General features: G+C 41.4%; 1 protein-coding gene across 2 annotated transcripts in view; it reads right to left on the minus strand.

Annotated features, from left to right (window-relative positions):
* Nucleotides 1-25,689, minus strand: part of CDK19 (cyclin dependent kinase 19) — a 120,795-nt gene extending 95,106 nt beyond the window's left edge. The window contains exons 1-2 of one of the 2 annotated variants that reach the window (XM_074150283.1): nucleotides 25,017-25,689; nucleotides 5,591-5,666 (exon numbers count right to left, since the gene is read on the minus strand). In XM_074150283.1, the coding sequence (XP_074006384.1) occupies nucleotides 5,591-5,666; nucleotides 25,017-25,144 (204 nt within the window). In that variant the 5' untranslated portion in view covers nucleotides 25,145-25,689. The remainder of the gene's footprint in view (nucleotides 1-5,590; nucleotides 5,667-25,016) is intronic. The other variant, XM_074150284.1, reaches the window with a different exon arrangement.
* Nucleotides 25,690-27,411: the final 1,722 nt, after the last annotated feature.

Consider the following 27,411-nt stretch of genomic DNA (forward strand, 5'->3'; position numbering starts at 1 on the left):
TACTCAGGGACACAGACTTTCTTAAAGCCTTGTTTTATGTAACCTCGCCTTAAACAAAGCCAGAGACCAAGGTCAGAAACCTATTTTTCTACAGGACAGCAAATAGTGCAAGCTGCTGCAATAGTCAAGGTCAAGGAAAAGGTCAATATTGCCAAGCAGAGGACTTGTACCTATTATGAAATTATATTTAACTGTACTTTAAGAGAGCCAATGGCATTACAAATCTTCAAAGTGTTTTATTAATACTGAAAACTTACCATCATTATTCCTGTACAGCTGATCTTTTTTGCATTCCTAAGAGATGCAGAGACAGGTCAAACAGGTTATAAGGCCAGCCTGGTCCATAGTCTCAAATTAAGCAGCTTCACATTTAGCTCATTTGACTAAGCAGCTTCCAACCAGGGAGGCTAGAGCGGCTTGTGACATGTGGCACCTGACAGGGGTAAAAGCAAAGCAGCTTTACTAGCTCTGCCAGCAAGGCACCATGTGTCCCCTTGAGCATCCCTGTGCCATGCTGCTGAGAAGCAGACGGCAAAGGCACAACGTGCTTCAAGACAGAGACAGTTAAGTCTGGCTGGACCGCCCTGGCTCAGCTTCAGCACCACATCACCACAGACCCCCAAAGTCGAGAGAAGGGAGACACAGTCCCAGAAGAGCTGCCAATGTGTAAAGGAAGGCCACGGACAGCAGAGGGGTGAAAAAACCCCCACATAAATACAGTGAGGCAGCCTTGCCCAAGAGGGCTGAGAAACACAGAAAGGTTACAAAAACCTATTGTTTAACCTGTAAGGCTTCTGAAACTCTGCCTGCCCCCAGAAACTGAGGATGCCAAAACATTTGCACCCTCTAGCACTCTGTAATATACATTGCATCAATAGGCAAAACGTCTGAGAAGAATTTGTGCGCAGTAAATTGGTCAAATGAGCTTTCAGTAACTCATTTAACATTATTTTAGACTGTTCCCTTAAACGCAAGTATGAACACAAAGGCCAACTAATGCTCCCATGAGTGTCCCATAGTGTACTGGCAACATTTCAAGGTCTCCCAGAAGGAACAGCCTCCAGCAGCTTCACTAACAACTAGCACACACAGGCACAGGATGTGGCAACTAAAATGGTTATGTGTCCCAGACCCATAACTGGGAGAGAAATGCTGCTGGTCTGTGGCTCTGCTTCTCCCATTTAAATGATCTGTAACAGTCTAGTCTAATTTTTTTTTCCTCCCACAGGAAAAAAGGCTACTGAGCTACAAAAAATAACCTGATATAGAAAAATCCAATCAAGTTTAGAATTAAGATCACTATTTACAGAGAAGATGGGTAGGGTTGGTAATTTACCTTTGGAAGAGGGAAGTTCTGTGTTGGGGGTGGGGAGAAAAGCTGGAAGGAATCAGGAGTTGACAGAAGAGCCTCCTAGGACCTAACTCAAGTCACTGGTTCACATGAAACCTTTAGGATTAGTCATCTTAGTCCACAGGCTCTGCTCTAGGGGGAAAAATTATCTTATAAAGAGACATTCTTAAACTATCCTCTTTTGGGTTAAGAAGAATTTCAGAGCAAGACTGTATTCATCACAGTACAAGTGACTGCTACAAATACTTTGTTGGTTTCCAGGACATTTTTACTACTATATTTAATATACTTATGTGGAACTGCCTCAGTAAGAGAAAAACCGGAATACACTAGAAACATTGACTGCTTTTCAGAGGAAAAATGAACTTATTTTTCATTTGTCGTTGATTTTTTTTTTTTTATATATGCAACTTATACCAGGGAACTGTTCTAAATACTAGATTAAATGTGTGTTTTGGTGACAAACAGACCCAAAAAATAAAGTGTGGGAATAAAGCTCAGACCCTTCTGACACTGCAGACCTCAGACACTGCAAAACATACCTAATTTCAGTGACGACTCAGGAACCTCAGAAGAGCAAGTCAGGATACAAGAGGGACTCGCACCTTTTATTTGAACTTATCAAACCAATGTTTCTTCATTGTATTTCACTGCCAAGCAGCGTATAATCATAATATTTCATTACTACAAAATGCTTATCTGCTTATTATAAATACATCTGAAAGGCATAGCTCTATTTCTACTAAATGGACCGAAATACTAGAAGATTGTTTTACAGAATCACAGCTATTGGTTCTTAACAGGTGATGGCCAAGATACTTCATAGGAAAAAAAAAAGCAGCCCTAACAAATAACCCTCTGGTCTGTTTCTTCTGTCTCCACCTGCTGTTGTAAGAAAGCTAGTTAGACAAAGTAAGGAGCACAAAGTAAAACACAAAGGCGGAATTGAATAGAAGTCTTCCTTTTCCCCCAGAAGTAGCTAAGTTACCTTTTCAGCATATTGAAGAAACCTTTTCCCAAAACACGTCAGATGATTTATAAATCCAGTTTATTATCCTTGTCTATCTCCACACTTGATTACGTTCAACTCTTTAGTTTCCCTCTTTCAAATTGAGAGATACAGGAAAGTTCCTTCTGCATCGAGAAATCTACACCCTCACCCTAAAACCCCATAGCATAATCACATGCTCTTTTGTTGCACAACCTTCCCATACATCTTTAGACTACCTTGCAATGAATATGCTCTTATGTCCCACCTCCGATTGGCAAGGAACAGAGTTTTCTTAAGGCTTTAATGACTAAAAATGTATTTTATTTCTCTTCCACAATGCAAACTGAATTAACAAATTCCTAGAGCCATTTTGTCTATAAAAAGCTCTAGGAATTCAGGAATTTATTTTTTTTTTTCCACATTACAAAAAGAATTAGAAATCCCACCCTGGTGTTCAAGCAATAAGGAAAACATTTCATTCATCACCGGTTCCAAAATAAGCTAATGCAAGTCTTGAGCTGAAAGAGGCATTACATTCATTAACTAAGTTATGTAAAAAATGAGAACTCCGTACTTATAAAACTTTCATACACATTTTCTAGCTCTACTGTTCAAAAATGCCGTTGCTTAAACCTAGCAATAATCTGCCTTGTAACAAGAACACAGAAATAATAGGCATTTCAGTTACCTACAGAATAAGATTTGAGTTACAGGAAAGAAATTAGGGTGGTTTTTTTTTCCCCTCTCTCCCCACAATTCTTTATCATATAAAAATCCCCTCTAGTATTTTCTTATTCGATACAACAGAATTGGCTTAAATACGGATTCCTTCAGCAGGTATCACCCAACAGCTGAAAGAAAGTCATCGTCACTTGCCCCAGGAACTACTGCCTGTATGATGTTTTCACTGACATAAGCCTTCTTCCATGAAGAGCTCATATCAATAGTGGTAAAAAAGGCCTTATGTTTTCCAAAGTCCTAAGCAAAGACAGACCAACTTGATCTGTAACAATAGAAGAGAGGAGTAATCTGCTTTTTCTCTTCAGGAAAGTTAGCCAATAGATCTTATTCTGTTCGCTGAGGCAATACTACACACAAGATGGTCTTGGACTGCAAAACTGAATGTCTTTCAGTTCAGCAATGTATTTCTTGAGCACGTTGTCAAGTGTCTTCAGGTTATAGAATTACTAAAATATCCTGAACACACACACACACACACAGAACCACATACATCGGTGCGTCTTTCAGTTTCTCAGCTTCCACAGAATATGGGTGGGGGCTTGGTCTGGGGGGTTTTTTGGTGTTAGGGAGGAAGAAGGAGAGGTTGTAAGGGGGGCTAAACATCAGAAGAACGACTCAAGACATTAAAATGTGGCCTCTTTCCAGGCCGATAATCTTTAATTAGTAAACATTACCTTATTTGTTACCTATCTAAGCCTTTAAATACAAGATTAACTATTAATGCATTAATTATAAGTCTGCTTCTCTTTATGGAAAATGCACTCTATTCTACTTGTTTCTGTATGACAAAAAGTTCATACTTGTTTTTCAACTAGTTCACCTTTACCTTTTTCACATTTCTAATATTTGACCAAGCTGAAATTTCACTGAGGTAAACAGTGATTTGCTACATTATCTCAGGTTATAGAGTTTCACAATAAAAAGTCAAAGGAAGAGTAAAATATCATCCGAAGAAGAATTACAAGAAGAACCATTGAGGGGATTCAAGCAACTGACACCGCAGTTGTGAAATTTCCCAGGCTGTACTGAGCTTGCACAAAGCTTTATCAACTAAAAAACCCCATTTTTTTTTTAAATTTAAAGAGAACCCAAAAATTAAGACTGAAATGCTGCTGTATCATCAGAGGAAAAAAACTAATTTGACACTCTTGACTTCCTCATGATGCTGTGTTCAGGTATGACCAGAACCAGCTTCATACCACAGTGCTATTATGACAACAGGTCCTTCAGACCGTTCCACACATCATCTCCGTAGTAGTACAATTTAAAACAGACAAAGGACAAGAATCAAAGAAACGAAAAACCCTCAGTGCTGCCAAAGCTGACTTTATAGTAAGAAGAATATAATCCAGTATTGATGTTAAAAAAGGCTTTCTTATTTCCTCCAAAGGCAGAAGTATTAGCAAAAAGGGCACTGGGTAGATTCTGTGTAAAGTGACTGACAGCAATGCAGCCACCTCTCAAAGCCATGAATGACCTTGACCTTATAGCGACAAGCACTTTAAAAGGATAGTAGTTTTATCTGCTAAGTCTCTTCATACAGAATTACTGTGGGCACTACACTAAACACAATAGTGTGGTTTGTTCAGGTCATGAACATCATGAGTTTCTAATGCCTCACATTGCATTGCACACCTGATTGCTGTATTTCAATTAACGTTGCTAGATCAGAAAAAGCTTTAGGCACAATACTAACATATATTTCAACAGCCCTCAGCATAGTCACAGCATTAAAACAAGGTAAATATTTAGTCAAGCAAGCGCACTTCTTTTGCAATGCAAGAAATTCTTGCCTTACAAGATTTTTTTTTTTACTCACTATTCAGCATTTTGACACTAATGCACATTTTCAGTCATAAAATAAACATTTAAAGATCAAATTCTACCTTCATATACAAACACCTAATTTTTACCAGCTTTGAAGGAATGATTGGCACTACTGTGCTCAAAAGTGTGCAATTTCTGAATCCATTTTTTCCCTTAAGACACATGTAATAAAAATACAATTAAAGTTGTTTTTTATTTTGCTATGAAATTTCTCTGTACTTAGCAAAACAAATAAGGAATGAGGAGAACAATCTGTTCTCAGGTACTAAAGAAGAGTAAGCTACCATTAGTCTGAAATAAAATACATTATTAGCAAGCAGTTGTTATCTTTCAGAACCTTTTTCCTTCAAGTAATTTTCAAAACATCCCTTTTCGAAATAAATCTTCATTAAAAGGTTCATATGTATTTCCCTCTCAACACATAAAAGCAGATAAAACAAAATTATACCAGAATGAGGCATTACTATTACCTAGCAAGAACACCTCCTTCCACTGAAAAATATCCAACGTATTATTTAGAAAGCATTTTAAGAAAAGCTCATTTGAATAACTTTCATGCTTGTGTACTTTAAAGAAAGCATTTAGATAATTTTTATGTTACTTAATTTAGAGAAAATAAAATATCTGTTGAATAATAATGTCAGTAAATTACTTTCATTACATAAATGTAATACACTTACTGCAATCTCTCTACAGGCCGACATGGATATCCCTGTACCTTCAATTTGCTTCAGTGCATACTCCTTTTCATCTTTTCTGTACATGAAAAAAAAAAAAAAAGAGAGGAATATTTTTAGCTCTGATACATTACATCAATCAATACAAGTATAATTTATTTTAATTTGGTCTGGATCAAGAAACTGAAAAAAATCAATCTGGTTTTATACAGAAATTACACTTAGATATTATAAGCAAGTTTCCTTTTACACAGACTTCAAAAATTCCAAACAAAAAACTCCCACATAAATCCATGTTGTTAACCTATATGCATTTCTCTCTGAAACCACACCAATAACTGCAAATATGTCTACAGAAAATTCAGAGGAATTTATAGGACACTTTTCCTGAAATTCCAGGATACTGCCTACTACCCTGAAAAAGCCATACAGTCGTATCCCATGCCTGGAAAACTCTCCTAGAAATACCTGGGAACCACAACATTCTTATTTGATTTTACAAGTGACTGTCAATCCACTTTTACTTCTGAAATATTATTTTAAACTAATTATAGTTATTATATAAGTGCTGGCTACTGACAGGCTCCTACATGGCATATGAAACTGCGTGCTCTGTGTTCTTCACTGAAAGGGTTATCAAGCATTGGAATGGGCTGCCCAGGGAAGTGGTTGAGGCACCATCCCTAGAGATATTCAAAAGACAAGTTAACATGGTGCTCGGGAATATGATTTAGAGTTGGTGGTGTGGTTTTTTGTTTGGTTTTGGTTGTGGTTTTTTTTTTTTGAGGTTGGACTAGATGATCTTAAAGGTCCCTTCCAACCTAGGCGATTCTGTGATTCTGTGAAGTACGAGGCCAGAGAACGCAAAAATGTTCAACCCGAACAGAGTAATACCCTTTTAAATAATCACAGTTTGAAGTGATTTAGAGGGAAGACCAACAGAACAAGAAAATGAAGCGGTATCTCAGAGCCCTTGCGATACAACACAACCAGCTCACTGCCTATGGTAAGATTTCGCAGGATTCAGCCGTCATCGACAGATGTCAGTCAGCACCGATACCCACAGCGCTGATGCACTTCCGCACACTCACCAGTTACAATTCAAGAACCCACAAGCCCCCATCCCAATTCCCTATGGCATTTCTGGTAGACTTCAGTTTCCCCTTCTTCCAGTCCCAAACCATTTTGCTTTGCTACGCTGAATAATTAACTTGAATTCATGTCAGCCTCTCTGGCTTTTAACTCCCCCAGGCCTGTGTCCTGCCCAGTTCCAGCCTCTTTCACACCCTCTTCCAGACCCTCCATCTCTGAAATTCATGGGAGGACAAGTAGCTGAGTGGAGGAATGTGGGGAGGGGATGAGACTGACCAGATTCAGATACTTAGATGCCAACCTTAACAACCAACACAAACAACAAACAAACATAACAAGAGGACCCTTCTCTTCTAAAGCAAATATTATTCCTCTATGCTAATTAGAATGAAATAGCCATATATCACAGCATTTTAAACGTGTAAGTTCTGACTCTGTACTGGGGGGGAGGGGGGGGAGGAAACAAAGCCTGTCATTACTAAAATTAGGCCAAATGCTGCATTAACAGCTCATAAGAGCTGTTCACCAAGTACACTTCCAGGAGTAACTTCAGGAAGCAGACACGTCTACTTCTAAGCAGAAGGATTTGCCAGGATCTACTGACAAGATAATTCTCATTCCTTCTTTGCTCCCCACCAAGCAGCCTTTTATTTTCATGAATTAGTCTTTTAAAAGAACCCAGCTCAAGACGCAGAGCCAAGAAATGGGCAACTTTACAGGTAACAAGCTCATACCTTATCTCACAGAAATTGCTTTTGATTTCATTACTTGGTCAAATTTTAAAGAGTAAACACTAAATGCCCATCCCCTCTCATACATGGTTCTGCTGTCTATGCAGACTGCCAAGTATTAACTCCCTATCTCAGGCTGCTTACTGAGACTGCGAAGACAAAATTAGATTGCCCGCAGAACCAAAACCAACTCTGGATTTTTAAAATTGATCATAGTTTTTGAACCATGGTCATGTTTAAACTACACAGTACAAAACAATCCCCTGCAGACGTATCAGCTTGAATCCCAAAGCAGCGTGGTCACTACAGCACTGCAGTATACCCTTCTTTTGGCATGTCTACTTAAGCGGGCACAGCACCCCACTGATAGGGCTGCCCTTGAGCTAGTTCTGCAGACACAAGCGCTGTGTTCACTTACTCAGACCTTCACAGATTGAAGGTCACTACAGGGACAGGATATACGCCATTTGGCACACACCGCCTTCAACAGCACTGCTTAACACCACTGCCAGTCTATCATCACTTCACAGCCAGCCACTCTGCCTAAGATTTTAAGATACAAATGAGAAATTATGGAAGTTGTTTAAAAAAAAAATAAAACACACACCCCAACAACTTAAGGTATTCTAGCAGGTGGGAAAAGAAAGCAATCTGAATGAGCTGCAAACAAGATACTTCTAGGACACTGGGGTTTGTGAACATTAAGCAAAAATGGGGATAATGAAATACCTAAAATAAATGGGTATCGAGGATAAAGAACTCCAAAGATATTCTAGATCTCACAATTTATTTTTTTTTTACCAACAGCTTCAGAATCATAAACAAAGCCTCCTTCAAAAACATAAATATGATTTACTTGCTTTGGCAGAAATGCAAGTCTATATGAACACTTTTCCAGAAAGTTAACCGTTCTTACTATGCAAGCTCAATAGCTTTTTCAAGCACTTTCCAAAAGATCTCCACCAACTGCTATTTTAACTAGTAATATTTCCTATTAATAGTAACCTCAAGATAATTTGAGAAAGAAAGGAATATATTTAAAACTTCAATACCAAGTCAGCCAATGCAATCTGATGAAATACACAATTCTGGTTACTCAATAAAATGGTATTAAATGGCCAAAGAAAAATAGTTACCTTATTAGTTATTTCCCCACTTGTAAGAATTCAATAAATACCATCAAATGGTGTGTGTGATCGGTAAGTACGCTGTTCAACTCTCTAAAGACCTATGCTCTTACAAAACGCTTGAGGCAGGGGGAAGTATTTCCACTTGATGTTGAATATACAGAAAATATCTACTGAACTTTGAACACATTTCAAGAATTTGTACAGAATTACACAGCAGGAAAGTTTTCATAAATCCTTTTCTGACATCCTATACCGGTACGTTTCTCACTAAAGAGCAGAGCAAGCATGATGGAGCTTAAAAACCAAACCCAAGCAAGAAGAAACTACACAGCTCCGGTACGAGGCAAAAGGCACCCATGCTACGGATAGCCAAGCAGAAGCAAGGTCTTTGTAATCATTTTCATCTGGCCCACAGAAATACTGGCTTGGGAGCAGGCCAGCTAATCTGAAGGTCCTGCTGTGTGGGGGTTTGTCTGAGGGCAGGAAGCAAGCGGCATAGACAAGGGTTCAATCAAGCAGGTTCCATTAAACAGCCACCCCAGGCTAACAGTGGCAACATGCTCGCTCAATTTGAGTGAAAAACATAGCAAAAAAGGAATGGAGTTCACTTTCAGTTCTTAAAAGGCTGAGACTTAACAATTTTATTAAAGCTTTTCAAAACCAATGCAGAAGAGTTTGCCTGATAAAATCGGTACCACATCCCACCACCACCACGTTTCAAGCTCCCTTATCCAAAACTAGGGGTAAAGATTAAATCAACAACGATTCTATTTCCAGAAGCATTATGATTTGTGCTATTTTAAGAGGGATTAACTTTTTACAAAAATGAAACTACTTATATGAGGTACCCCATCCTGAAAACTTCCTGACTCTGAATTTCAGATTGCCGTAGACAGCACCCAAATGCAAGGGTCCTCATGCCTACCAACAATAATCAAGTACATCTCTCTCTCATAAAAATCCGTACCAGTGTAAAGCTGCAACTTGGTCTTTGGAATTAAGCTTTTTTTCCCTCACCAGTAAATATCCCATCCTGAGATCCTTAAGGTTAATGTTAACATTTTAATTTGTACAGTGCAAAGAAAAATTCTGTCCTCTTGCCTTCAAAAAATTTTATTTAGCTGGCTCATGTCCCATTGCAGTATTCAATACAGCAAATGAAAATAAAATTACTACTTCGTCTGGGTAACACTTTCAGTTTCCATTTTCCAAATGCTTTGAAAAGAACAAAAAGTTTCAAATTCACTGTAGAAGGGTGCAGTTCAGAAGACTTGGAATAATTAAACCACTTCAAATGAGTTAAACTGTTTTAACTGTCGCAATTGTACTTCAGAGTGCTCCCTTCAGATGAGAAACTATTTTGCAAATAAGCCAATGGAAAACTAGAAACAACTTGCCCAAGATCATAAGAAAAATAGAAGGATTTGAAAATAGTGCCCCATTATTCCAATTTTAGAGCTTGTAATGATAGTCCTTCTTGAATTCACAGGTAATTTAACATACATCCCAACTTCAGAATTAATCATCCACATCAAGAAACTGGCCTGAAAGACTGCAGTCACACCAAAGCTACTAATGTGACTATCACATCAGTTATGAAGTTATTAACATTACAGTATACTAATATTAACTAATATAATACTAATATTATACAGTATACTAATAATTTCTTTAAGTGCACAGTATCATAAGTAAAAATAAATAAATAATAATTAAAGTGCACACTTTCCTGAACAAATGAAGTGGAATGTTTTTATGGTACAAGACCTAGCTAGAAAAACCTAACAGAAAACAACAACACTTCACCCTTGTAAGCAACACTAATGGAATTTAAACATTTGTGACTTTGTAGGACAAAGCCCGGGAACACTATGGAGTTCAGCATCCTTCAAACACAGTACTGCCTGGAACACAACATTCATACAGATATCCTGTTACACCCTAATCACTTTGTTTAATTGCTGCCATACAGCACAAAGTTAATCACTCAGCAGATCACCAACAAGAGTTACAAACATTTCCCCCCCCCCCCCTAAGATAAGGCAAAACCATCACACTGAAGCACACGTAGAAGTTAACAGAAAAACCCTCCATGGCATCTGGAACATGGCAGCAAAGCCACTAAATCAATCACATTCGGCACTGATTACCTTATGCAAGCTGATCACAGATTTAACTCTATACATAGCATGTGGCCATAGCCCTTTACAAAGGTAATAGTACCAGTAAAAGGGTCTACGATTGACTGGAAAAAGGAACCTAGTCCTTCCCCAAAAGTTTTGAGTTCTTATGCTTTAGTGTTTTTTATGCATATAGAAATTGCCACTAACCCAAAAGAATTAGAAGATCCAAAAAATCCACACGTGGTGTCACTAGGGTACGTTATTCAACAGACTAGGAAAGTAATTTTCTTTTATCATTATCCTCAGACCATATCAAGCCTTATCCAGTCAGCAGCTCAGCCAGCTCTTTTTCATCCACGCAGCAACCAGCCACAAATGACAGAAGCTGGGAATCTACAGGTAGATCTTAATTTATTCCTAAAGAACAGTATACATGCTGAATTTCATTGCATATATATTAGTTCATTTTGAGAGCTACATAAGAAACTCAAAATGTGAAACAGTAAGGACAATAAGCAGAAATTTAAAAGAAATCTATGACCACATCAGTCCTTTAAAAGGTTGGTCTTTCTTCACCTTCATCTGTCTGCCGCTCTGCTAAAAAACTTCACAGCAGCTACAGATTGTTCCTACAGCCCAGTCCCAGACAAGTTCAACACAACATGGATACCCGAGTTACATTTCACTGGTTTTGGTCATGAAAAGAGTGGGCAAAACCAGCAGACTTTTATCTCATTCTGCTACAGTGAAAAGTTTACCATTTCAGTAATGCCTGTGGACTGGGCAGCTGGCCTGCCCACTGATGCATCCCTCAGAGGTTTGGTGGGAACCTTCTTCAGTGTTGCAAACAGAAGAGCACATGTGCATAAGGCACAGGAAAGGACTTCTCATACAGAAAGAGCAGACGTGAATGTCACCTCATCCGCTCAAACGTGGGCCTGGACTTTCCTCTTAGTGGCAGAGTGGGAAGCCAACCTCCCCAGCAGGCAACAACTATACAATCTTTAAAAGTTGAGCTTGCATCTTGTCTAGAACATCACCTAAAAGTAAATTTGGGAAGCGGGAGCAAGGCAACAAACCTACACCAAACAGGACACTCTTTACTATGCTATATAAAAAGAGCTAGAGTGAAAAGAGAATCTCCAAGGCTGATCTGGGTACATTCAAAGAAAACACTTTTTGGAATGGAAACGACATGCTACATGTCATACTGCATTTCTGAATCTTTTGTTTCACAAAGTCCTTATAATCTCAATTTTCAAAACTGAGCTTCTACACAGCTCATTGGTGTCACTGCCTGAGGATACCCACTAAACTCTGCTAGGTCTCCCTCCAAACGTCCCAGACACCACCAGCTACCTCAGTATATACATACAGTAACACCAGAAGGCAGCACTTCTCTTCTGCCACCTCCAAGACTTGAAGTCCATGCATGAAGCCCTTCTGGAATTTATTAATACAGCAGAAATAAAAGGCAGAAGTTTGTGTCATTTTAGATGTTGCTCTTCTCAAAATGCAATAACACCAAATTGCTGAACATTAAGCATACTTTCCTACTCCATTTTCCTATAATTTTATAGGCTTGCCAATGTCAGGTACTTGCACAAATGCATGCCCAAAGGCTAACTAAAGACTTATAACACAATCCTTGAATTTTTAAAACAATGATTATTTTTTTTTGGTTTGTTGATTTGAAAAAAAAACTTTCAGAAAAAAGAACTTTGTTTGTTGATATAGGCATTCTAAAATTAAGTGTAGTATAAATGTTTATAAATTGGCAGAGACATTCAAATATAGAACAACTGATTACAACAATTAGCCTTTTTTAAAAAATATCTGACTTTCATTACATATGTTATGAGAAACACGCAAGAGAACAGTTACACCGAGTTTAGCCTGCTGGAAAATCTGGTATGTTCCACCCACATAAAAGATCACATTAAAAGCACCACTGGCATCAGTTTATAAATAGGCATTCAGTGTTGTCACAGTATCATATTAGAAATTGAACTATTCCCAGATTTTGTTCTATTATCTATAGAATATCCCCAGGTGAACCTCTAAAAACAGCTGCTGATATGGCTACCCCTTCTATTTGTTTATTCCTCTCTACACCAGTTTATGAACCCAGGAGGAAATGTGCATGTTAAACTACAAGACAAGTTCTTAAATTGATGCTAAGCTACTTGCCATTAAATACAACACCGCTGTATTGCATGCTTCCACAGAGTCTCACAAAAGATGCTAAATAACCATTAAATAAATAAAATTAAAAAAACAAACCAAGTATCTTCACCTACCATACATTATGTGTTCTTTATGTATGAGAGGACAGCTGATTAAAAAGACAAAACAGTGAATCTGAGCACCAATAAGATATTTTTTTTATGTTATAATTTCAGCTATAATTTCATTAGACTGGAAGTGGGGAGTAGAGGTCTCTTAATATCAACACGAAGAGATTGGAACTATTCCAGCACCATTACATATAATCTAACCATATCCTCTTCCTTTTTTCCAGTAGTTTAGAACTCAGAAAATTAAAAGCAAATCTTTATAGCATAGATAGTCTGAAACTGTTACTAACAGTTGTAAGTTATTTCACAGTCACAACCACAGATAGATTTTTAAATCTCTGTAATTGGAAATCTTACTAGCCTTAGTCTTATTAAAATTTAGCCTTTACACTGTAATAACAAAACTCAGCATTTGTAAGGAAAGAGAGCTCAACTTCAGTCACTGCCACTCTCACTCCAAATCTATCAATGAAGATTCAGAATCCTCAATCAGCTACAAGGTTGTTGCCATTGCTAAAATTAGACTGGCTCCAAAATATCTTGAGTGACTGAGAACTGTGAATTTCATATGAGCAGGTTTATTTTATAACAGACCGGCATAAGCAGACTTGACAGCCTGTTTATAAAGGTAAAAACTGAAGTGTTCACATTAAACCTTGAAAGCTGTAAAATTATTCTGCTGCTCCAGGTAATTTCTTCCAGCATTTGCTACACTAAAGCAGGTGACAGAGGTGTACCTGATCTTATCTCTTTATAGACAGGCTTGATTACAGATAATGAACAGATCCAGGAAATACCTCCCTTCCAGAAAGGATACTGCATGTGAGAATTTGTTACCTTAAAATAAGGAACAGCATCAGCAAGGAGAAAAATACCTCTGAAATAAAGAGGAAACAAGTTTTTATTTTCCTGTGAATTACTTACCAAGGCCACAGACACAAGGTCCTTTAGACTCTTCTGAAAGAGAATCTGCCTTTTGTTTCATCAAATCACTTATAAGAAGAACATTTGTGGCTAACCATAAATGTCAAGAACACAGCTGTCTGGCTTACAGTAATTTTATAAGTATAGGTCCTAAAGCCATAGGTATAAACATACTGTAACTACACAGTCCAGCTTAACGTGCATCATGACTTTTTCTCTGTAGTGCTAATCTGACTAAATACTAAAACTTTGGTGGGTGGAAAATTACTATTAAAACACCAAATATTAGGAAGCCTGCATTTCTTCTGGATCTCTTTTTTGAGAACCTCGGTTTGAAAAACCAAATGTAGACATTGTGTCCCTGCCCATGGCAGGGAGGTTGGAACTCTATGATCTTTAAGGTCCCTTCCAACTCTAACCATTCCATAATTCTGTATTTTTTTTTCCTAAACCATTATAATGCATTGGGTTCACCTACAGCAGAAGAAAAAAAATATTGACTCAAGGTAAGACCCGTCAGAAGGACAACAGCCTAAAACCTGCAATTCTTTAGTTTTCCTTTTCTAGCTCATTACACAATTAAATGCTCCCTCTTGAGCATATATAAAGCCTCAATTTATCAGAAATATCTTTTGCGCAACAGAGAACATTTATTATAGTTGAAAAGTTGCTGAGTAGAAAAAAAAACAAACAAAAAACCCACATCCACAAGAAGGTATGAGGACCAGAACAAACTTCTACAAACTCATGACAAGGCCCAATTTCCTTCAGTCTGAAATGGCAAATCATCATTATTGCTCATGGAGCATTTACATCTTTCCCCTCACTGCAATATCAGGCAATTAGGATTCTACAAAGTTATACGCCTGTATTCCAACCACTAAGAGAATCTTGCTATTTCCCAAGAAGGAATAAGTTGTTTAGTGATCAATCATCATATCTGTTCCCAGGGAATCCAAGTCAGATTCTGCCTCCTTTGAACTTTAAAACTATGCGTCCCATTGTGAGAATAGGCTTCTCTCATGCTCTTTCTGTAGGCTAAGAGCACCATTTGGATAACGTTTTACACTGACATTTTTTTCCCCCACCATTGAACTCATGCTAAATACATGGCATTCAACCTGTAACAGTCTTCTGGTTCTTCTGAACTGAGGGTCAAATTAAATTTGGTAATTTGTCTACCTCTGTTTCTCATTCACAGGATGGCAGAATTGGGCAAAGGAACAAATGGTTATAGAATCATAGAATCATCTGGGCCAGAAGGGACCTTCAAAGGTCACCTAGTCCGATCTCCCCGCAGTCAGCGGGGACACCCCCAACTAGACCAGGTTGCCCAGGGCCTCGTCGAGCCTTACCTTGAATGTCTCCAGGGAAGGGGCCTCAACCACCTCCCTTGGCAACCTATTCCAGTGTTCCACCACCCTCATGGTAAAGAACTTATTCCTAATGGCTAATCTAAATCTGCTTTTTTCTGGTTAAAAGCCATTACCCCTTGTTCTGTCATTGCTGGCCTTTGTAAACAGACTGTCTCCAGCCTTCCTGTAGGCCCCCCTCAGGTACTGGAAGGCCGCTATTAGGTCTCCCCGGAGCCTCCTCTTCTCCAGGCTGAACAACCCCAGCTCCCTCAGCCTGTCCTCAGAGCAGAGGTGCTCCAACCCACTGGTCGTTTTTGTGGCTCTCCTCTGGACCCTCTCTATCAGGTCCATGACCTTCTTATATTGAGGGCTCCAGACCTGCACACAGTACTCCAGGTGAGGTCTCACCAGAGCAGAGTAAAGTGGCAGAATCACCTCTCTGGATCTGCTGGCAACACATCTCTTGATGCAGCCCAGGATGTGATTGGCCTTCTGGGCTGCAAGTGCACACTGCCTGCTCATGTCCAGCTTTTATCCTGCAAAATGAATAGTTTCAATCAAAGATACAAACATAAAGCTGACTTTGAAGCCTACAACGCCCTTCAGAACATGGCAACAACTCATACAGGAACTCTGTTTCAGGAACAGACACATTCAAAGACACAGGCTGAAAAACAGTCAGCTGCACTAACGATAATGAATCAAAGCAACAAACATGGCATCTTTTGAATAAGCAAGGTGATAAATCTTAGCATGAATCTGTGGTAATCCATGGAAGTATCAATACGGGAGAGAATTTTCTCTAAACACATTTGAATTTTCAGAATTCATGAGCCATAAGATACAAAGCGTCTCTCTCAAAAGAATCTCCCTAGGAGTCAAACAGATAATCTCATTCTGCTAGAAGTTCATGCATGAGCAGCCTTTGTATCATCAGATCTCTTCAAGCTCTCAGTCACCACGACATACCAAAGGGGTGGGAGAGCCAGGGACAATCCTTGTGTGAGTGCTTCCAAGTGCTCTAGCGAAGACAGGAAAAGAAAGGAGGGACAGAAGAGACAGAAAACCTTCTGGCCACTTAAAAAAGGATTGACTCTTCCTGCAATTAATGCATGAGGAAACCAGATACATCACTTCAAAATAGTGAAAGTGTCCTACTTTACCTCCAGATATAGTTTCCATTCCAGCAGATCTAGCTTCTGCCTCTAAGTCAATTGCCTATAACATTTATTACCACTTGACTGTAAAAAGAAATCAATAGCATCTTCTACTTAAGTCAGCAGGGATGAACAAAAATATAATCATACTGCAAGGCAGGCCCAGTTTATAGGAACATATGTTTAAAGCCGTAACACCTGAGACTGCCCCCAGCTCATATCTGTGCTCTTATTTAGCCCAGAACCCTTATCCTTATGCGAGCAATCCGACACTGCCAGCACGCACAGGAAGCTATAGCTGTTCCTTTGCCTATTGGAAAGCTTGACCCCACTGTAGGTTCATCCACAAGACGAATGACCCTAAAATTTTTCAAGATCATGAACTTTGTGGAAAACAGACGACAACTGAGGGGGAAACAAGCAGTTATGCAGTAGCCTCATCTGAAAATACTTATTTAAAAAGCTTTAATCTCAGAAAAGACAGAAGCTAACATGAAGAATGCACTTCAGAGATCCACTATGCCAGTAATCTCAGCTCCTCTGGTCTTTCTCACAAGAACAGTCAGTTTTGCTTTCCAATATAAAAAAACCAAACAAACAACAAAACAAAACCCCAAAACCAAACAAATACACACCCACCGCTCCAAAACAAACAAACAAAAAAAAAAACAAGCCAGCCCACGTTTACAGACACCAATTTTGCAAAGGTCAGTTAACACTATCTCTACATTTCTTTCAGTCTTATCAGATACACTAATATTTCATAAATTAAAAAAAAAATACTGCTAAACCAAAGAATTGTGCTCCCACAGAAAAGTCTAAGAACATATTAATAAATTCAGATATAGAAGTATCAGTTGATTTAAAGACTATCACAAAAGTTTGTTAATAAAAACTCATTTTGACTTGAAACGTTTCTGCGCTTTTTTTCTTCCTTAATCTGTTGAGACAGCTGAAGTTCACAAGAGGTAAAATAATTTCCAAAATCATCACAAGTAGCACGAGTTTTTATCTGTCAGTCATCTACCTTAAAGTCAATAGATCCATGTAAACCAAGTCCCCAGAGCTGGGAGGTCTTTTATAAACCTAAATTATTTAGGTATATCACACTCAAGTCAAAACAGTAAATTTTTTGCATTTGTTATACAAACAGAAATCATTCTTCATTTCCTAAAGTCACATGCCGAGTTAGCAAATTTATTCTAAAAGTTGTCCTGGACCAGTTTCAGCATTCCTTCAGGCAAATGTGCTGCTATTGAAACAAATCAATCTTTTTAAGTTCTAATACTTTGTTTCAGTAAGAGATACTTAAAAAAAAAAAAAATAAAATTGCAGCCTGTGTGAGTTCTCAAATACCAGCAAAGAAGCTCCAGAAACAACACATCTTTGGAAGCAGAACGTAAGAGCTGCTGACAACTTTGGCCAACGATGTCTTCCTCGATCATACACGTGGACTGTATCATCTCCTGAGCAGTACGTTAAGCAGCAGTGAGCACATGCAAATAGAATCTTATTTTACAAAGTAGAACTCAGCAGTTAAAAATAAAGGAGAAAGACTTGGGTCAGTGGCATCTACACAAATCATGAGCTTGATTCAGGCCACAGAAGAGGCAAATAAACCTTTTCAGTAGGTATTTTCAAAAGACATTGGAAAAACTAATGTTACTAACAAACCTCAAATAAAATTTGGTTGGAACATTCCACAGAAATTCTGGTTACTTGTGCAAACATATCTGTAGCATTCTGAATTACAGCAATTTCTGGGGCTTGGGGTTTTTTGTGGGTTTTTTTGTTTTGTTTTTAAATCATGCATGATGTGTAAATACTCATCTTGAAAGTAAATTTATGAGAGAAATTTTACAACACTTCCAGCTACAATACAACAGATTAGATTGGATGAGCCAGAAATACATCGACATATTAAATTTCTATGTCACATAGTTCACAAGAGAAGTATTTACCTTCTGACCCAGCCCCTATTCTACCTCGGTTTGCACCCTCTTACCAAATGAGGGGCAGAAAGGAATCTCTTCGCCCCCCCCAAGCTCTTATTTCCTTTTCCTGTAGCACTATTGGAAAACTCTTAACGCCCTCACTCTGTAACAGGAAACTTCTTATCCTCTTCATCTCTTTAATTAAAAAAAAAAAAAAAAAAAAAACACCACTAAATTTTGAGAGGTTTCCCTTCACAGCTTATTATGGGCTAATTTATGCACGAGTCTTCTGCAACCTTGGCAAAAAATCTTCATCTGCTTCTCTCCCAGATGCAGCCTCTTCTGCATCTCATCACACGCACTCACCTCCTTTCCTCCTCAAGCTCCTACCCACCACCACACCTTTGTGCTTGCCATAGTAGCAAACAAAACACCAGCTGAATGCTGTTTGCTTTCTATGGGCTCTACAGATCATTTCTGCACTTGACTTCAGGAAGAGTAAGAGAAAAAAGGGCAGAACAGCCATGGGAGAGACTGTATGCAAGAGCCTGTGGGAAGCACTGAAAATTACTCATCACCACTTGCACTATCCTCTTGGGCAGGAAGCAAAGCCACGGTAGAGTTGCACCAGCAGCTCTCAGTAAGACACAGTTATGAAATACTAACGATCTCTTCCTAGATTGGGTTTTTTTTATTAGAATGCATTGCAGGCAACTAGTTAGACAGGTTCAGTTTAGGTCTGTTGCTCCTTTTCACACATATTAAGAGCACTCAGTGCTAACAAGTACTTTCAGGATTTGCAGGTAAATCTAGCATTTAGGTTTACTTAGCTATCGAGAGATTATAGCAAGGCACAGACATCTTCAGCCGCTCTACCTCCCTCAAAATAATAACTTTTATCAAGGAAAAAAAAAATATGGAAGTGAGGGGCAAAACACAGCTTTTCAAATACCATTATTGGTAGATATTTTGCTGCAGAGAAAGGTAATTTTTCAGGATCAAACACACTGCTTTCTGACTTGGGTCAATATTTCTGTGCTTCAGGTTGCCACAGGATTACATTAGTAACCAGCAACTAAAGCTGAAAACTCCAATTACTTACATTCAAGACAATGTCGAATAGAGGAAATAAGAAGATGTAAATACATAAATTATAATAGATTCTTAAATTTCTTACAAGTATGAACTTGCATGGGTACATAACACTCCAGCTTCACGTTCAAGAGAGTATAATCTTTGCCACATCAATGAGTTGCCTCTCTCTTGACAGTAAGCTGCAGTACGCATGTACCCATTCCCTTGTGATTTTACCGCCAACACTGTCCATTTTTAGCATTTAGTCAACTTGAGTGCAAGTTTCGTTTCCTGACACACTCATGCTGTATAACTTCAGTAAATTAAGTTCAGCAGAATAACCATATGGGAGAACAGTACATCAATTACTGCTATACGAATACTGATTTAAGAAACTAAGCAGATTACCTTTGCCTCTTCTACACTTAAAAGTTTTCTATCACCGCTGTGATCTGTCATAAGTGTGACCCGATGCCACCTCTGAACAAAATAACAATATTAGCAGAAACCCCAACCACAGCAAGTCACCTCAAGAGAAAGCCCTTTTTTCCAATAGAACCATGCCTCACAACACACTATTTTTTCTCTCTTAATCAATATTTTTCCACTTCTGCTTCAAAGAAATAAGATTCATCAAATTAAAAAAAAAAAAAAAACCAACACACAACAAACAAAAGGTTAGACCACAGCCAGCATTCCTAGTTTAGATTATACTCTTGCCTTGGCCATTATGTAGTTGGTCTTCCTTTCTCTTTCCGTGTCCTAACTTTTACTTGATGCTTGTGTGGACTTGGATGCAGTAAGCACTTCAGATTTACGTTAAGAACTTTACATTAATGCTTCTGCACACCAGTGTCAGACCAAGGAGGAAAACAGACTCTCCTCTTTAGTTACAAGTTTACAGTACTCAAAAAAACAGGGTGGGGAGAAGGGGTAGATTTAATTTGTCTCCCCCCACTTCCTATGCCTGTACTTTACAGTGATGTTTTTCGACTTGCATCACTGTTGCCCAATTTCCAAAAGGAAATTCCATATTTGGCAGCTAAGGTGAAGCCTGTTTTATATCAATTCTCGTTTGAAAGTTACAGATACATTAACAACAAAGTAATCTGACAAGTTACAAATAGTGACTTTCTTTAAAAAAAAAAGTATATTACTATATTAGCACATAAATCTACACATTTCATTCAGCTGATACATTGTACAGTACAGGGCAACCCCAAACCTTTTACACTTGCCAAAGGGTAACAAGGCAGGAGGGTCTGCAGAGGCAGACCCCGCTATTGAGCGGGGGACAAGCCTGGGAGCCACCCAAGGTCCAGCTCCTGGCCCTTCTGCTGCATCCTCTTGGAAACTGATCACTCTCTATTTCTGCCATTCCCCCCGCAACAAGATTAAAAAGCACATAATTGCTTTTTAAAGAGTGTTTTGAAACATACAGATTAAAAATATTACCAACATAGTTACTTGGAAACAAAGAAAGAAAGAAAAAAAAAGTCTGTAATTTTATTTTAATAACCTCTGTTGCCCAAACCCAGATAGTGAGTCAAAGAAAACTAACACAGCCATAGTGTGAGAGAAAGCAGCCAGGTCAATTGTTTGTTTAAAGGTAAGCAGAAGCAGCAATAACCAAAAAGGATTTATTCATGTGAAGATTTCAGCTTTTGCAAATGCTACATCTGCTGTCACGGCAAGATGTACGAAGAACAGAGTGGCCTATTTTCTACTTGACTCGTGCATCTCATTATTCCTTGCACACTCCTAACTAACCAACAACGGCATCTTTTCAGCTCGCTGACTCCTCCAAACATCCTCCTGCAGGTGAGCTGACATCCCGGTGAAAGAACAGGAATACTTTGTAGTGGCCTGGACTCATAGACTGATCTTTCCCAAAGAGTAAAGGGAAATAATTCAGACATATACAACAAAGAAACAGAATTTCCAACCCTCGCTTCACCCTAAAAATTGCCTGCCATGTCATAAGGGGATACATGAAGTGAAACAATGAAGCACAACATCGTGGCTTAAACTGTGATCAAAGAAGCAGCAAGGAATGTAACGAGGAGAGGTAAGGCATGAAATTAAATCTCACTTTCCTAACTGTGACTGGAAAAATTGCATTCTTTGTTTTACTGGACAAATGTGAACAAGTGTAAAAAAAAAAAATTTTAGCGAAAAGTCAACATGACATTTTGAGGTAGTACACACACACACACACAAATCGTAACAGATTTTCCAGCTACATAAAGAGCCAAAAACTTAACATTGACAACCGAACTGCAATCATGAGGCTTATATCACTATTTCCCCTCCTCAAAGCCACTGATCCAGTTTTTGTGTACACTGAAATAAACCATTAGGCAGTTTATATAAAAACCTATTTTCTAGCCCTTCTGGACTACAAGGATATTAATGAAAGGTTTGTAAACCCAGGTGCCTAATTTAGCTAAATGCATGATGCAGGTAATACCTCTAGCCCTCGTCAGAGCACACAAACACTACTGAAGTAAATGGAAGCTGCAGGTGCTCAACATCTTTAAAAATATGCTCATGCGGTGCATGCAAATGTCACACCAACATTATTCAAATCTGACTGCCTATTTAAAAAAAAAAAATAAAAATCTTTTAACTTTCATAGAAACCAATCAGCTCACTAGAAACAGGCCCAAATGATACTCCAATCTAGGCTGAAAAAGCCAAGCTAAGCTGTTACTTTGTTGAAAAACTGCTTTTATGCCCAAGCCATTCATGGAGCTCTAAGCAATGCAACCACTTTTTTTACAAGCATTTTATCGAACAGCTTGCCAAGCTCTGTATAAACACATTTTACTATTTCATAAAGTTTATACGCCAAGTTTTTGAAACATGAAATGACAGGCTCTCAGTGGAATTTCTGCAGAGCTACAAGGTTCTTATTGCCCTCAGCCTCCTGAGACTGTAAATTGACTACAAAAAGCAAGTAGCCAGAATCTTTTTTCTTTTATACAGGAATGCCTTGCAAATTTGAAGTACTGAAACGATCTCTATAATCAGCCAAAGAAGAATTCCTTTACATGAGACTCAAAATCCCCCAGTGATCAGCACACTATAAATATGCATCACCGCTGCATTTCTGCTGACAGCACTGGAAGCTTCTCGCCATTACTAAGGACCCCTTAAAGGTAATAACTAGTGCTAAATACCCTCCACCCCACAGATATATTTCAGCTAGATATTTTCAGAAGGAAATCACCTTATCTTAATTATTTAGGTTGTTTTCTAATTTTTTTCCTAACTTGCTCACATCTTACTTTCACTCAAGGTCCTAAAGTTACACAAAAGCAACTGAGAGAAACTCACCAATGCCATAAAAAAGAAAACCACAAAAAAGGAAGAATAACCCATTTTCCAAGCTTCATGAAGCAAAACCTCTGAGTATACAGTGCAGTTACTTTTGTGCCATATTGCATTGCATTTCAATCTGACCACCTACTGAAACTTCGCACTTTGCACTTCCTTTTACCAGTTAGTTTTCTTATGGCTCAAGGTCTCCCTTTGATTATTGCCAACTCTGACACATTAGCTATCTTTTTATCATGTTTACTTTTGCTTTACTACCTATTTGCATTTATTATTATTGTAGGGATTTTGGAGACATGTTCTTTATGGTGTTTTGTAGGATCAATGAAATTCTCACAATGGCTTTCCATTGCCAATGATGGAAATGAAGCAGATTAATTAGAAACAGACATCAAATTTCATTTTTTCATAAAACAGTAAACCCAAAGTTCTGCCTTTTTCATGCGGTTCTTACAAGCAGTAATTTTAGGATTAGTGTATCAAATAACAGAAAAAAAAAAAACCAAAAACATTTAACCAGCATTTTGGGTGTTCTTATTATTGCTTCCTCTCATATATATAAATATATAAATAAATCAAAGCTTAAAAAAAAAAAGAAAACACAACTACTAAATCCACAAATATTAGAAGAGCTCAGTGGCAGCTGTAATACCCAGAAAAGCTTTAGTATTTCCTTTTCAAGTTAGCTATGGTCTAGTATTCTTAAGGTTGCAGAGCAAGCTAGTCAGAATCAGAGCTCATTTCCAAGCATTTAATCCTCCACCTGAATTAGTGTGATACCTTTCAATTATTAATCACTTTGATATTACACCCTCTTAACTTAGAGTTTAAATTTTCAAGACACACATGAATGCAATTTATTCCTACAGGAAAAAAAAAAAACAACCCTGGACTTCTCTATTAATCTAAAGCAGCAGCATTCCATTAACCACTTCCAGTACTTTATGTAAAAAATTGCCATTTTTCCATATTCAGTCTTCTCTTTTTCAGAGAAGTTTCAGCTGCCCATATGGAAGCCTATTTCTCTTTGCCTTCATTCTGTTAGAAAGGTATCGCCTCCGATTTGCAAGTGTATTTTAATCGAGCTTTACGGTATGCTCAGAACACTTCAGAGGTGCAGTCCGTGTTTGGGGGCTATTCACACACCACAGTGAAAAAAAAGTGCTTAATGGCTCTTCTGGAAGAATAGGGTTGTATCCAGAACCTGCAGAAGAGCCTTACCCAGGCCTCAGGGCTGCTCCTCTTGAACGACCACACAATCCCAAATCACAATCCGAGTTCCCCATTACTCTCTTAACCGCAGTACGGCAAAAATGGCATCCATGGGACACCTATGCCATGGTGCCAGCTGTCTTTTTCCCCAGGGAAAAGAAGGAAACCCTGCTTAGCCAACATACGTGGGTTTAATGGCTATATGACCTCTCTGGATCTAGCCAACGGTCAGGTATGTGGGGACGGTGACAGGTATGGCGCTCTCGCATGGGAAACTGGGGACGACGGGGACACACCTGTGACTAGGTACTGACAGAAGCTGCCAGCCCTGTCTGCGAGGAGCCTCCCAGACACGCCGCCAAGCCAAGCCGACCCGGCTCTGGGTTCAGCCGGGGCCTGGGACCAGCCCAGGGACCGACACCTCCCTGGGGCTTTGCCCGGCGCATCGTCCGGGACGGGAGAAGCCGGGGAGGGGACGGTCGGTAGCCCGGTGCTCCAACCATCAAACTTCGCTCCTTTCCCCGGTCCCCTGAAAGTTCCCGGGGCGGGATGTCAAAGCACGAACGCCACCGTCACACAAAAGATGAAAGCGATGACGTGAAACCCGGTATGAAAACCACAGCCGAGCCGAAGGGCACAGCCCGCTGACACCGCACCACCCCCCGCCCGCTGCGGGGGCAGAGAGGGACGCGCCGCCGGGGCCTCGGCTGCCACCGCGCCCCCACGGCCGCCGGGTCGGCGGGCACAGCCCAGGGGACGGCGACAGCAGGGCGGCGGGCGGGCCGGTCTTCCCCTTGCCGCAACGCCAGGCAGGGCTCGGCGGGCGGCCGGGCACCGACCCCGCCGTCGCAGGGCCGCGGGCCGCCCCCGCCGGCAGGGCCGGGGCACCGGGGCCCGCTATCGGGGTGGGGCGGAGGCTGCCCCGGGCGGGCTCGACGGTCAGAAACTTTCCGGGGAAGCGAAGGGAGGGGAAAGCACCGGCGGGGGAAGGGGGAGGCGAGGAGTGGGGGGGGGCCGGCGGCCGTTGGCGGCGCGGCCCGGCAGCGCGGCGCGGCCCTTACCCGTCCTTGCGGCGGGCCTTGTAGACGTGCCCGTAGGTGCCTCTGCCCACTTTGCAGCCCTCGTACTCGAACAGGTCCTCCACCCGCTCGCGCTCGGCCGCCAGCTTCGACTTGAACTCGTAGTCCATGTCTCGCCCATGGGCGGGGGAGGGACGGGCAGGGGGACGCGGCGGCCGGATTCAGCACCCCCGGCTGGCGGAGCCCCCTCCCGGCGCCGCCATTTCCGGGGTTCGGCGGGGGGCGGCGGGCGGGCAGGAGCGGGCGGGGGGGGGCGGTTTGTTTTTGTTTTGGTTTGGGGCTTTTTGGCAGGGGGGAGGGGGGTGCGCTCCGCCGCCACCCGCTTCAACTGGGCTCCTCGCCGCGCGGCGCGGGGGATGCCGGGAGTCGTAGTGCGGCTGCGGGCGCCGGCCCCGGCGCCGCGGACTGAACGGCGGGGGCGGCAGGACTACAACTCCCGGCATGCCCCGGTCCGCCCCGGCCAGGCGGCGTCGGCGCACTCCGATCCCCGGAGACACCGAGCGTTTCAGCGGCCGCTGGGAACTTGCTGACTCTTCACATTACGGGGAAGAGGCAGGAGCGGCGAGCGCGACCGGGCTCGGCGCCGCTCGCTGGGATGGAAGGAGGGAGGGAAGGACAACGGACGAACACCCGTCGCCGCAACGGGCTGCGGGGCGCCGAATAGTGCGGCCACTTGTTTATCTCGCCAGCTGCCACTCAAGGCCTGGGCCCCGCCCCTGCTGCTGGATGCTGCCCTCTGATTGGTCGGCTTCGCCCCGCCCCCGCGGCTGCTGTGGCCGCGGGTGGGACTTGCAGCCGCCGCGCCCGAACGGAGGCCGGGGTTAGCCGAGCCGAGCCGGGACCGGCGGCTGTTTAGAGGCGGCAGTGGCCCGGGCGCGGCGGGGTTGCAGCGTTGGGGAAGAGCCGCGGCTCGCCTGAAGGGCGGGGGAGCCGCCGTTGCCGCCGCTCGGCCCAGTGACAAGCGGCGCGCGAGAGCGGCCGTTGGGGCCGCGGCCAGTGCCGGCAGCCGCTCGCGCCCTGGCCCGCCCAAAGTGAACGGCTCCTCAGCGGAGCGGAGGCCTCGGCCCCGTCCCGGGTGTGCTGGTCTGGTGGGGCCGCGCCGGTTGGGGCTGGACGGCGGTCAGGTCGGGGAGCAGAAGGCTCCTCAGCTGATGGAGGCGACCTGCCCCGGAGTCACCTTTCATAGAGTCATAGAATGGTTTAGATTGAAAAGGGACCTTAAAGATCATCGAGTTCCAACCCCCCTGCCATGGGCAGGGACACCTGCCACTAGAGCAGGTTGCTTGAAGCCCCATCCAGCCTGGCCTGGAACACCTCCAGGGATGGGGCAGCCACAACTTCTCTGGGCAACCTGTTACAGTGCTTCACCACCCTTACAGTAAAGAATTTCTTCCTCATACCTTATCTAAATCTCCCCTCTTTCAGTTTAAAACCGTTACCCCTCATCCTATCACTACACTCCCTGACAAAAGAGTCCCTCCCTATCTCTCCTGTACAGGTACTGGAAGGCTGCTATAAGGTCTCCCCGGAGCCTTCTCCAGGCTGAACAACCCCAGCTCTCCCAGCCTGTCTTTATAGCAGAGGTCCTCCAGCCCTCTGATCATCTTCATGGCCCTCCTCTGAACCTGCTCCAACAGGTCCATGTCCTTGTTATGTTGGGGGCCCCAGAGCTGGACGCAGTACTCCAGGTGGGGTCTCACCAGAGTGGAGGTGATTCTGTCCCTCTACTCCCTCGACCTGCTGGCCACGCTGCCTTTGATGTCACTGGAGTTCCGTGTCGGAAACAGGAATTCTCAGAAAGTGGCTAGATGTAGCCGCACGGTGCTAAGCAAACTCATTTTTCATACTAAGGATCACAGGGGCAGATTACAGCGTTTGCATTCAAATACTAACCCGGTCTTATCACTGAGGCTTTCTGAGTCTATAAAGCACAGAGATTTATAGACAAACACGAGGCTACCTACTCTCAGCTTCAGATTTCATGCTGAGTATTTTGAGATCATAGAAATATTTAGGCCTTTTAAAATTATGTTTCAGTCTCTCTCATTCAGGGATTTCTTTGTGAAAAACATCACTCTGCGAGCCTATTCACATTATGGAAGCACCACACAGAGCTAACCAAATAGCAAGGTTGTATCCTGTCATACCAGCAAGTCATAATCCCCGCCTTGTGCACTCAACCTGAGTTTATAACAGTCAGCAGCAAGTGAATGAAACAGAATGAAATTAGAGAAGGGAAGAGTAGAAAATAAGGCTGTCCCTATACAGAAACCGTCTCGGTTCATCACCAGCCCAGCCGGCATTAGTTACCTAAATGGTAGGTTTTTCCACTGCCTGACACACACACGGGATGGGAGGGGAAGGCGAGCTGATGAGA

The sequence above is a fragment of the Numenius arquata genome, chromosome 7, assembly GCF_964106895.1.
Source record: "Numenius arquata chromosome 7, bNumArq3.hap1.1, whole genome shotgun sequence".
In the NCBI taxonomy this organism is placed as follows: domain Eukaryota; kingdom Metazoa; phylum Chordata; class Aves; order Charadriiformes; family Scolopacidae; genus Numenius; species Numenius arquata.